This window comes from Molothrus ater, chromosome 5, assembly GCF_012460135.2.
Source record: "Molothrus ater isolate BHLD 08-10-18 breed brown headed cowbird chromosome 5, BPBGC_Mater_1.1, whole genome shotgun sequence".
NCBI classification, from domain to species: Eukaryota; Metazoa; Chordata; class Aves; order Passeriformes; family Icteridae; genus Molothrus; species Molothrus ater.
This window is the reverse complement of record NC_050482.2, coordinates 33,471,747-33,484,431: the sequence shown is the minus strand read 5'-3', so window position 1 is coordinate 33,484,431 and position 12,685 is coordinate 33,471,747. Positions and strand designations below refer to the sequence as shown.

At 38.7% G+C, this 12,685-nt stretch overlaps 1 protein-coding gene across 2 annotated transcripts in view; it reads right to left on the bottom strand.

Moving 5' to 3' along the window:
• MSRB3 (methionine sulfoxide reductase B3) overlaps nucleotides 1-12,685 on the bottom strand; it is an 82,665-nt gene that overhangs the window by 25,161 nt on the left and 44,819 nt on the right. For both annotated transcript variants that reach the window (XM_036401470.2, XM_054514974.1), the window contains one exon: nucleotides 9,394-9,422. In XM_036401470.2, the coding sequence (XP_036257363.2) occupies nucleotides 9,394-9,422 (29 nt within the window). The remainder of the gene's footprint in view (nucleotides 1-9,393; nucleotides 9,423-12,685) is intronic.

Here is a 12,685-nt window from a genome sequence, read left to right as displayed (position 1 = left end):
TGAGCTTCTGAAGTTTCCCAATAGCCATTTTTGCTGTGGGAAGGAAGGTGGAGGCTGCAGGGATGGACAGAGTTTCCGTATGGTCCATCTCTGTCCTGATCATCTGAAGGCCGTGGGCATTTGGATGAAGATCTGTGTCCTCACTGCCACCAAGTACAGTCAAGCTGCCTGGCCACTCTGGGTGCCGTACCAAAAGGTAAGTGATGACACAGGTCCCAAACTTGGACTGGTGTATAGTGTTCACAGGAGGTGGGAAGGTGGTCAAGTAAAGGTGGCCAGGTACCCTCTCCCCCCTCCCAGAAATCAGAGCCCAGGAAGGGCCATGTCCCACCGGGCAGTCTAACTGGTGTGTTACACATCCTGGCCAGGAGCACATTCTTTGGGAAAGGACCTTCCTGACGTGAGCAAGCAAGGGGAACATGAAAACTAACATAAATGTGTCATTAAATGAATGATTTTCAAAAACTAGAGCAAGGGACTTAAGATTACAGTTTACTATGTATATTTCTTCGCTTTTTAGGAGTGAGGCTTACTTTTTGTATGGTCTATACTGTGATGCCTAGAACCAAAGGAGTGAAAGCAGCTGCTGGCTGCAGGATTTCAGCATTGTGCTGAGCTTCAGCAACAAAATGCTGCCTTGTTTAATCATACTGCCACAACAATACAGATACAGGTACACCTGAGATATGTTGTCATTGTGGGGCCAGGGAAGAGTCACACATGCAGATAATACAGAAAATAGAATTATTGAAAAAGGGTGCTCCTGTAATTCTCTTCTCCACCAGTTAACAGTGTAAATGATGACCAATGTAAATTCAGTTTGCCACAGTCTTAATACCATCATGACCTAAAGGACAGTTCTGACAGTAGTCTTTCATTCAGGTTTTTCTTACTATACTTGAAAACAGGGAGTGTTTTCATTCCAGTGAAACACTGTATCTTCCTTTCTTGCATTTTAAAGTTGTTTCAAGAACCCTAATGCTTTATGCAGCAGATTTTTTTATTCACAAGAACATTTTTTGCCACTCTTCAACCTAAATATGTCTTAATTGGTTTCCAGATATTCTATCAGTGCTAAGCATTGACATTTCAAATCCCACTCCTCTTTGATTCAGTATTCCTGGAACTCCATTTAAATCCCTTCTAGTGTGCGTGACAGGGAAAAAAATCACTGACTGAAGGGGAGATAATAGTAGGGAAGTGAGTATATGAGTACTTTCAAAATCCATAAATCTTAAGGTAAACACTTTTAAAATGAGAATATAAACACGGAAATTCTGTTCTCATGACCACCTCCTTGAAAAGTAAGAGACAAAACCAGAATGCTTTTGGTTTTAAATGTTAATTTTTCAAAAATACCCTTCAGTTTTAATATCTGCATTTATTGTGTCAGCCTTCCTTAGCTTGGTTAGAGCAGTTAACAGAATAAAAGACTTTGGCTTTCTAAAAGTTTCTCAGTAGTGACTTAAAATCACCAAAATCTCTTCCTACTAAGCTTTTCAAAAATTTCACATGCTTCACATGCTTTCTGAAACATGCCAAAGACCAGTTTAATATTTGGGCCCTGAGTGAAGCTAGACTGAATATGATACATTTTTTATTCACTCTTATTTTCCTTAGGCCATATCTCTTTGAGTTACATATTTCTTTTCTTGCCTGTAAACAGATGAACACTGGTGAATGATCAATTTGCAAAACATACTTTACCAGCTTTTTCACATCCGACAATTCTTACTCATAATTTAAGAAAAAGTTATAAAAATGCAGCAATTCTCTAGGGTCACCATTACTGGAGATTAAGCAGATTTGGGTTTCTTTAGGAAAGGTGAGATTTAAAAAGGGAATTGAAAATGCATACAAAGAGAAACGGAACTAAAATAATCACTAAGCTAAACTTATCTTTCTCATGAATATACTCCACAAAAGCTCTGTGTACAAGAGGTTTACTGACACCCAGCCAAAGAACTTGGGAGCAGTTGTGTAGTTCTCTCAAATTTATGATTTTTATCCTACTAAGCCTCCACAGCATCAGCCATGGAAAATTACTTGAGGATCCCATCCACTCATCCCCAACTTTTGGTACATTCAGTCCAGTGGTAATCTATTGTGACTTTAACCATCAAAGTTACATGCCTAACTCTAAAATTGATGGACACTCAAAAGGGTGATTCAGTGAGCCCTGAAACAGACTTCTCCAGCAGAAGGGATGAACTCATTTGAGGATGTTCATCTCTTCCAACTGACTTGAGATGAAGCTCAGAGGGCTATGTTAAGGTAGATAGTCACAGTTAGCTGAGATGATCCCACTCCATCGACATGGTAGTAGGTAGTGTAAAATACCCCTCCAAATGAAACGCTAACGCTTCTCGACAGACACACAGGGATTGCGTGAGAGCCAGACACAGACATAACCTGAAAAGGGATATTATGCAGAAAATGAAAGCACCTCCATTGCTACAGCTACTAAAGAAAAGATTAGTGCTAAATTAGGTGCTTCAGTTTTATTCACAACAATCAAACACTGTGAATATTGATTCTGTGATCTCAATAGGCACAGTGTTTGGATTGGAGTATACAGTCTAAGATTGCTCAGACATCTGGACCATGGCTGATGAAAAGGTTGGGACCACTTTGTAAAGAACAATAAGCGGGTAAGACAACTATGTACAAAACAATAAATGGTAACTCACCCCCAGTGGAAAGCAAGGTTGGTAAGACTCCTGATCCAATCACAGAGGGCTACGATTCTTTCCTTTCAGAAATGCTTTCAGGCCTTGTAACCAAATCCACTGTTGTGTGGCATTAGACCTGATTGTGATGCCCTTACTCATATAAAACTCAGTGCAAATTGTGTCTAACTTAAACTGGCAGCATTAGACCTCATTGGTGTTTTGACTAAGGACTTAATTCTAAACAGATGGCTGCTCACATGTACAGTGGCAGTTGCATTGGTATGACACAAACTTGTCTACCATTACATCTTAAAGGCTGTGGTTGCCATTAAATTAAGTCAACAAAAGACAAGTTAATCTTTTTTGCTTCATACTCAGATCAACACTAAAGATTGTGATGGTGATCACTGAACATTCCAGTTTGATTAAAAGCAGCTTGCATTTTTCCCTTTACTATTAGTACTACAAAAACTGAAATCAGTTTTGATAAGAGACTAAAATGTGAAATAGCAAAAGCTGACAGATCTTTCATATGGTTTCTTAATGGTCATAAATTTACAGCACTACATCAATGAAAGAAAAACATTAAATATTTTAATCTTTATTGAATCTTCTGTCATTAATAATTATCACATAGCTAGTTTGTGTAGTCTCATTTTTTTTTCCAATAACAAATTTATTCCAGTTTCAAGTAATACCGTACGATATCATTCTCATCATCTTGTACAAACAAGATGTTAAGTTTCTTTTTCCTTTAACAAATCCAGAGGGAAGAAATAAAAATACCTTGCATCTCATTCAAATTCATAACCTCATAAACCATGCTAACCAAAACAGAAGATGGGCTATTTTGGACAACATGCACGCAGCCACAAAAGATATTGTGCTTAATGAAACATTGCCTAAATCCAAAACAGGAAAATGCAGTTTGTGGTAGTGAGAAAATAGTGAGAACAAGAGTAAACACATTGACCATAAGGATCCTGTCCTGTTAAATTCATCAAGGTGCACAGGCAGAAAACACCCTCATGGTCCTCTGCCTGGTGTGTGGCTGCAGCTTATCCCGTAGATAAGCTGTTGAAGTCCCAAGAGCCATCTGACACATAGTGTGTGGGGGTTCCAGCAGGGTGTCCACTGAATGCCATTGTCTCACCCCCTCCTCGTTTCCAGAGGCTGATGAGGCTGGCAGTGTGGTGCTTGTCCCAATGGTTTCACACATCTCTAGATTTCCTTTGAGCTCAGTTCTGGTCACAGCAGTGCCAAACACCTCCAGATTGTCACAACTAAAATGATGCTGAGCTTTACAAGTGATTCAGGAACAAGTGATAATCAGTTATCACTCATCAGCACATAGTTCCCTGGGATGTCCCAGCCATCTAATACTCCAAGCCAGGAGTATTATCCACATCAGGGCATGGCCCTGAAACATTCACCAGATGGTTCAGTTTGCATCTGACTAAATGCTTATTTTGCTGCTGAACAAATACAACTGGCCATGCTCCTCAGCCATTGCATCCACAACACCCTGCGTGAATAGTTGTTAATGCCAAGAACAAAGTAGCACTGACAAGTAATGACAAGATAATCTGAGCTGCTGTTCCTGGTTTTGCAGTAACTGTCTCCCACCATCTCTCTGTGCCAGCTCATGCACATTTTCAAGAATCCAAGCTGGTGGTGGCCAGAGAGAAGGAAATCATTCCTCTTAGTTGAAAGAGAACCTGAAGAGGTCATTTACCTCATCCAAAAAGCTCTGGAGCATCCCTGTTCTTCAGTATCACAGTTTATTTTGCCACTTTGCTGCAAGAGATCTTTTAATACTTTTAAATCAAATGCTCTGATTGTAGGATGACTGTTGAACTTGCCAGCATGATTTTGTTAAGAACACCAAATATCACTTCTCCCTGTTTCTGAAACTACTTAGCCTTCCTAAGAAGAAATTAAGAACAGCTCTAACACAACCTGGGTGGAGAAGCTGACATCAATAAAATTTACGAACTTATTTCTTAATCTGTATTTAAATATTTGATGAGTTAGATCAACTCATGTTTTTATTAAGTACCTTGCTGCTTTGTCAGCCTAAGGTTTTAGGCAAGTTACATTTCTTTTGTGTTTCCCTGGTAGTAAAGGTCAGTGAAAATTACTCACTTTCAAAATGCCTTTTTGTATCCATTTCTCTCTTACTTGGGCAGAGGATTCCTTATACTCTTAATAGTTGTACTGATGATTTTCATACAAGGGGACTGATGACAGGCTAAGGGAAATCAGGGCTGATCCAGAGAGTTTGGAAAGCCCGTTGCAGAACATCTGGAAATGTAGCCAAGAGGAATTTGTGAGAGGAAAACATCTGATCACCTCCAGCCTTATAATTTTGTTCATCTGTTCTCTAGCACCTGTCCTGAATCATGTAGCCTTGCAAGTTTGTACATTGTAGTGGCCACATTAAAGGAAAGATGCCAGTAAACACAAGAAAGGAAAGGATGGGAACCTTGATGGGGATATAGAGGTGGCAGCACTGTGCAGTGCTGAAGACATGGGGATACACTCATTCTGGTGGAAAATGAAATGTGCTGAGAGAAGAAATGACCTTCAGAGTCCCTGGCTGACACTGTGAGTCCAGACAAGGCAGGCAAAAGAAATTCCAGGAACTGTTGGGGGCTCCTTGACTTGCTTTGTATTTGACTGCTGAGGCAGTAGAAATCCAAAAAAGCTCATGTGTAGCTGTCCCTCAGGACAGCCTCTAGGTGCATGGGCAGCTAGTATATCTTAATTTCTGATACTAATTGGAATGTTTCCAAATTATTGACACAAACAGTGGCATAAATCACATACATTATCTTTACATTTCATTTGATATGTAGAAGCAGGGAGACAGAAGAACAGGTCTTGGAGATACGTCTCTTTTTTGAGAGAAGTGTGAAGCTGGCACAGCAGATGATGGACACAGCTGAAGGCACCGTGTGTCCTTGGGCACCCTTTTTCTTCAGTGCACAGATATGTCTTAACAGCATGGTGCTTCCCTGACTGTCCCTCTTGCACCCTGTGCTCTCTGACTTTCTACATTCCATGGTCTGAGTGACAGCTACACAAAAAAGACTCCAATGGAGTCCTTGCATATTGTCCATGAATTTGTCCTTTCCTTGTATCACAGAACAAAATGGAATTTTTTTGCCCGTGATTTCACTGTGAACACTCTAACTTGAATATCACATCTCACCTCCACAGTGGATGCAGGATGCAGCAAATAGTACAGGAGATGCCCCAGGAAAACTCCAGCCCTCCAGCAGGCAGTAGGAAATTCACCATTACCATTCCCTGGTGACTAGGGGGCATGCTGAGGTAGTTTTCTTAGATTCTTTTTGGTATTACTAAGGTGGGATTTAAAGTGTTCAGCAACAGCTTTTGAGACCTACAGTTTTATCCTGTTAGGGAACAGCACCCTGAAGACCTATTTACTCTAAATTTTAAAAAAGCAAAAATCTATTTATCATTTATCAAATTAATTTCATTAATTATTCCAATATAATTCTTATATTCTTAAGTTCTGAAATCTTCTAACCAAGCACATAGCACAATAAGCATTTTAAACACTAAAATACTGATAATAAGAACAAAATTGTTTCACCTGTGGGGTTTTTTGTGGTTTACATTGTTCTCTAACAAATTGTGAGGAAAAAGAAATATTTTTCCACCAACCGTTTTTGCTTTCAAGTACTTTGTTAGAAAAAAATCTATTTTCGGTACCAGTAGAATTCATCATATTATGACAGGAAAGCAAAACTGTTTCATTTATAAGATCTTGTAACAGCGTGAAGCTAACCCCATGGTCTCTGAGACAGAAATCCTGCCAGCTGTAGACTTATAAAGAGTCAGCCGAGAAAAAGAAGTTTCTCAGATGGAGCTGTTAGTCATGATATGAAGAATGTGTGTCCCCTACAGATGTTATAGTTATTTGCATGATAAATCCTGATCATCACCGTAGGAATTTTGCAGCCTTCTTTTAAGTTAATGCTCAAGTTCCAATTAATCTTCTTTTGACAATGTTTGTCTAATATTTCAGTGTTGAACAACATTTTCAGGGTTACATTTGCAGTGAGCCTACTGGGTACTTTAAATGCTGTATTTCTGACTTTGTACTTGCTTCAGAAATACTTCTTTTAATTTTTCAATGCTTCACAAATATTTCTAGGAAAGACAAGTACAATAAGCATTGATAAATGTTTATTAAGGGCATATCTCGACTTGCAAGTTAACTGGAATTAACACTGGGGTTAATTTAGAGCAAGCAATAGTTGTGGAACAACTCCCTAGGGAAAAAAATGTATTCTATAATAAAATTACCTCATTCTCATGTTCAACACTTGAAATGTTTTGAGTAACATAAGATAAATGGGAACAAAGCATGTTTGTTCCAGTTTGTGGGATCATTACTTTACTTAGAAATGACAGTCTAGGGAATTCAAAAAGAAATGAGGGATGTGAAAATACCTTAACGTGTCTCCAAGAATCTTGAGGTTGCCTAAATACAGACTCAGATGCTAGCAGCCCTTTTTAAACCAACACTACACTGACACTTTTCAAAGGCCTGTGTAATGCAGAACATGGTGCTACACAGGGCACTGCACCCCCACACACAAAAGAAGGGGTTTTTTTACAAGGATGCCATCACCCATGCACCTTGAGTACAGGGTGCACTCACTCAGCAGGAGGTCTGGGATTATTGTCTGCTTTGGGAAAGTTATAGCAAATTCTTTGGTAGGGAAACAAAACCAGATGTTGCCAGTATCTTCACTTCTCCTCTGCTCTTACATATTGGGAACAAAAGAGAAACTTAGAGTCCTTGTGCCATCTGACTGTCAGGATCAGCTTCTTGGTGGAAGAATTGAGTGCTCTTCCTGTGAGGAGAAGGCAGCTGTACCTCTCACAATGATAAGGGAATTTTGAGCCTTGGTGTTGCTTGGTTTTAACATCTACTTGGGTTGTTAAGGGTATCTTTACAACCAAGATACCCTTGAAACCTGTGCCAAGAGACACAGCACTGATGAGACCGAGGTGTTAAACCTTAGTAGTTCTCTGTTCCAAGTACAGGGTTTGGGGCAAAGATTAAAATGGGACCAGGAGCCCAGGGCAGAAAAGCACATGTCACACTGGTGACATGTGCTGAGCAGGCCCACACCACAGCTGCAATAGTGGCAAACTTTTACCACTAGCTTCGGAAAAGCCATGCCCCTGCCTTTGCTGCCAAGGGAGTGGCAGGCAGAACAGTGTATCTTAACAGGAGAACTGCTTCAAAAGAGAGTCAGAAAACTACTTGTAGCTTAAGCCACCAAGCAAATTGAAGCTCTGCAGAGAGCATTTTTCCTTTAGTAGAAAAGCAGACTGTGACATTCTGCTCCACACCCTAGTTTTGGTAACTGCACTAAAATAAAGGGGGTAATGGCAGACAATGTGTGAAGCTGGTCCTCATGCAATCCGTCTGTTTTGTCAAGATCCAAAAATCAGTCTTATCATAGAGTTTATTCAAGAAATATTTAAAGCAAGTAACCTCAAATACACAGACTAAAATCATAATAGGAGCAAGATGACGCAAGTGTACAAGATGTAGGCACTGGCTATTTAAATGCTTCCTGCTGTAGATTTCACTTCCATATAGTTCCAAAGATAAAATCTAATGTAGAAAGAAAAAGCAACGTAATGCCTCACATTTCAAGCCCATTGGAATAAAGGAACTGGGATAAAAGGAAACTTACTATTCCACAGACAACCTCATTAATAGACATTGTAAAATTCATAACATTATAAGCAGTTATAATCACTGCATTAAGCAAACTATATAGAAGATAACATTAGTCTAAAACCAAAATTTCCATAATAATATCAGGTTTCCTGTTTAGAACAGACTTTTCCATCTTAACAAAAAATGTATTTTGAATTACCTTTTCAAGCAATGGACATTTCACCTTGCTTCAGGACAATAGCCTATTCTTAATTTATTACTGTTTAACTTTAAGGAACACCTAGGAATACTGAGCTGAATAAGTAACAGTCTGGTATTAGGATACCTGGTTTGGCCTCCAGCTGCTCCCCTGTTTGCTGTCCTGTGTTTTTTGTCTTGTTAGATATACATTAACCTGTTAGACTGACCTTCACTTCCCTCCAAGTTCCTACAACACATTACAATTCTTTAAAAAGACATCTTGGGAGAGACTGCCTTTTGGTAATCCTCCTCAGTTGAGCTCTACAGACTGGTCTGGCATGCATTGTGTACCTGCATCTGTCATGAAGATTTGATGACAAATCATCTGTTTCCTGACAGAGAGGCTGCACTGACTTCAAATTCCCACGAAATGTTTTTGTCCACCAGGAAGAAAAACATTTGCTCTATTGCAGTGATCATTTTCAAACTTCAATCCTCCATTTGATTTAGTCTGTATTATCATTTATTTGTATTACAATTTTTCTGGATCAATTAAAGCCTGTTGTAAGATACATCTTCTCTATCATCTTTTGGGAAAATGTAAAGAGACCGGAACTAATGAAAGGAATGAAAGCAAATGTTTCACAGTAACAATGCTGTTTTCAGAGGGTGAGAAATGAAGATCCTTTTTAAGGCTGACCTACCCCAGTTTGTTTAAAACTAAGCTGAACTTGAACTGATAAACTACTCTTTTGAGATTAACCTGAATAGTGTACATTCAGTAAAACACTGTAAATGTAAACATACCTGAATTGGAGTCAAACTTTGTTTCTGACCTGAAAAAGAAAATAAAAAGATCGTAAGTTACAAGAGCTGCTTTATGCCATAAAAGCCATTTGTCAGACTGATCCCTCCAGCAAATACCATCTTTAACCAGACTGTCTAACTCTGTACATTAACATTTAATGCATTCAAAGGCATTTGAACCCAAATAATGACTATTATCTTTAATATTATCTTTAATATTTTACTGTTGTATATGCTGTAGTTACAAAGAAGATATTTTGAAAGGCAGATCACTAACTGAAGAAAATAAAATATAAATTTGAATTAGGATTAAACTATATATACTGTGAATCATAGCATACAGTTGTTTGTATGAATTAAATAGTTTCCATTCATTTTCATTTTTGAAAAGTCATTAGGAGGATTTAACTCATTCATGGATGTTTCCAATCTATTTTTGAAGCAGATACCATTTCATTAATGTCATATGTATTGTATCCAATGATCTGTACTTAATTGTGCAACATCCTAGGAGGTTTTTGTTTGTGTGTGTCTTCAATTTACTCATTCTGCACATAGGAGTAAGTGGTTTGATTTTCTTAAAAGTGGAAAGTAGGGGGTGGGAGAGAGGAAGGGAGCCAGACCCAAATTTTAACTTGTTTTAAAGTCTTTGCAAAAAGACAATGATGTGTGCATTATGCACCATTAGCTTTGGTCGTGCACTGCAGATTTTTCTCTCCCTAACAAGTAGTGTTTTCTTCTAAGGGCTTAGCTCTTAGCAAATGAACCCTATAACCTGTATATTTAATAAAAGGAAGAAAAAATTAGCCCTTGTGGGAACATCATGTTTCAGATATTGGTTAATAATACTTGTAAATGTAGAAGCCTTTGAAGGTCTCAATTCAACTGTGGGAAAACTTAAGTTGGGTAATTACTCAAGATGCTGCTGATGTGCTGTCAAGCAGAATTAACCCTATGACTAGGGCTATCCACACAATCTGCTACAAGACAGCATTGTCTATATTGAGCTCTCAAACCAATTAACAGGCATGTTCCAATCAGATTTATATCGCCCACTAACAATCAGTTGCACACATGGTCATGGCTGTCACAGCAGGACACAAGGTCTGACCAGCGGGAGACCTGTTAAAGCATGTTACGTTGGCAGCAAAATGCATTTCCCCAGAAATTCTAAGGAGGAAATACAATGTTGGATCCTTCTACATTGCATCAAGGAAGGAATGTATTTTTGGGAAGTTACAGTCCTTCTTTTTTCAGCAACAAATGACTGAAGCTCAAAAACTAATTGCAGATTTATTTTCAACTTTTATTTTATATGCTTCTACATGCTGTTACATGCACTCTATATTTTTATATAACTCACATTGTAATTGTATACCAAATATCTATGCTACAGCAAATAAATATAAAATCAATTATAATTTGAAAAATTAACAAGTTCACACTATTAAAGTCATCAGAAAGGAAACAACTCTCTTGTCCCATCCTGCTCATTCTGGACCTTCTCCAGTGCTCACAATATTTTATCTTAAATATAACTCTCAGGAGATGAAAAGGTGAGAGGGAAAAGACATATCTTCATATTAATATTTTTAGTACCACCAAAAGCACTGAACAAAGAAAGCACGTTGCTGACATGCCTTCACAAATATCAGCAGCAGTAACTGCCCAGGGCACCAGCCCTGCTCAGTTTGGCAGTATAATTCAATTGGTATTTACACCAGCAGGATGAAGTTCCCACCCTGTGAAATGTGGTAACCTGGGGGAAATTCCACTGAGTTGGAATTAAAGCTACTTAGTCAGTGTTTCATCTACAATATTCTCCTCAAGCTGCTGTATACCTGCCTGCACTATTCTCTCTTGCTCACCACAGTATCAGCAACACCTCACAACCTACATAGTCAGACACAACGTACGAATCGTACCCTCAGCATCTGTTTATCTGCACAATCAACTTCTCGTTGCCTAAATTGTAGATACTCCCTATTAGTGGGTCAAAGAGAGCTCTTGCTCTCAGCCTGAATGCCTTGTTATGGACATATGCACTGCAATTTGTGGCTTCAACAAACTGGCCCAAGGGCCAAGGTGGCAGAGCGTGCATGAGGAGGAGGGTCACAGGGGTCACTGGGCACTGTAATTAGTACCAAAGCTCCAAACAGTCATAAATTACTGGACAACACATCAGAAAACTGATATGGGGGTGATAAATGAATCGAACTTTGTCTGGCAACAGCAGAATAGTTATGAAAGAAAACGCAACATGGGAGGTAGTACTAGGAGCCATCAAGAGGAGGAGGGTCACCTGTGTTATGGTCACCATTTCCCCTTGGGAAAACCATGTAAAATTTAGGACACAATATTACAGAAACTGTTAGAGATCTGAATAGGCACAGAAAAAGTGGAGGAAAATAATGAAGCATCTTTAGCATTGTAAATAAGCAACAAGTGGCAAATGTGTGAGAAACACTCTGCAAGAACACCATCACCTTGGCTACTTGAAGGAATGACAAAGCTTACAGCCATTTTAATGAAAGCAGCATTTTTCCCTTCTTCCAGGATTTATATCTGCTTCTCAACAGCACGTTAGACAAAATGTCAGAAACTAATTGCGCATAGGTGTTAAAAATGCTCAACTAAAATATGGCCATTAAATAGGAAAAATTAAATGCTGAAAGTACATTCCAAAGGGACGTTCTGCTACACACAAAAATATTGACTCTGACTCCTTTATACTTTTAAAACTACATTAACTAGAAGGAAAAAACTCCTCAGTACATTGTTTGTTATCATAGTACATACTCTGATACCCAACCTAAGCATCCTACCAGGCAAGATGCACATTACATAGCCAGGTCCTGACTGTACAAATTCTCTCTTATCATTTATCACAACCAGAGGGGAGCACCTCAACACCATGCCCCACCCTCCTACCCCCAAATGAACAGATAATAGCTTTCTGCATATTTTCTCTACTTCTGTCTCTTATAAAGGAGTATTCTGAAAGCCAGGTAATCATTCATAAATACCTTTGGAAAGGAGTCTATATGCATAAAGAGGAACAAGAGGGTATTTATAAAGTGCTTTTCATTTCCAATTTTGATATGGCTCAACTACACACAACACATGGCAATACAAATGTTAAGTAGGCTCAGCTACCAAAACACAATATGCAAGGAAATGGTGAGCTACTGGAAAGATTTAGTTAAGCACAAGCTGCTGCAATACTTGCAAAGATCCCAGGAATAACTAAGTCAAACACAAACAACAAAATATATGATAGTCATTTCATCTG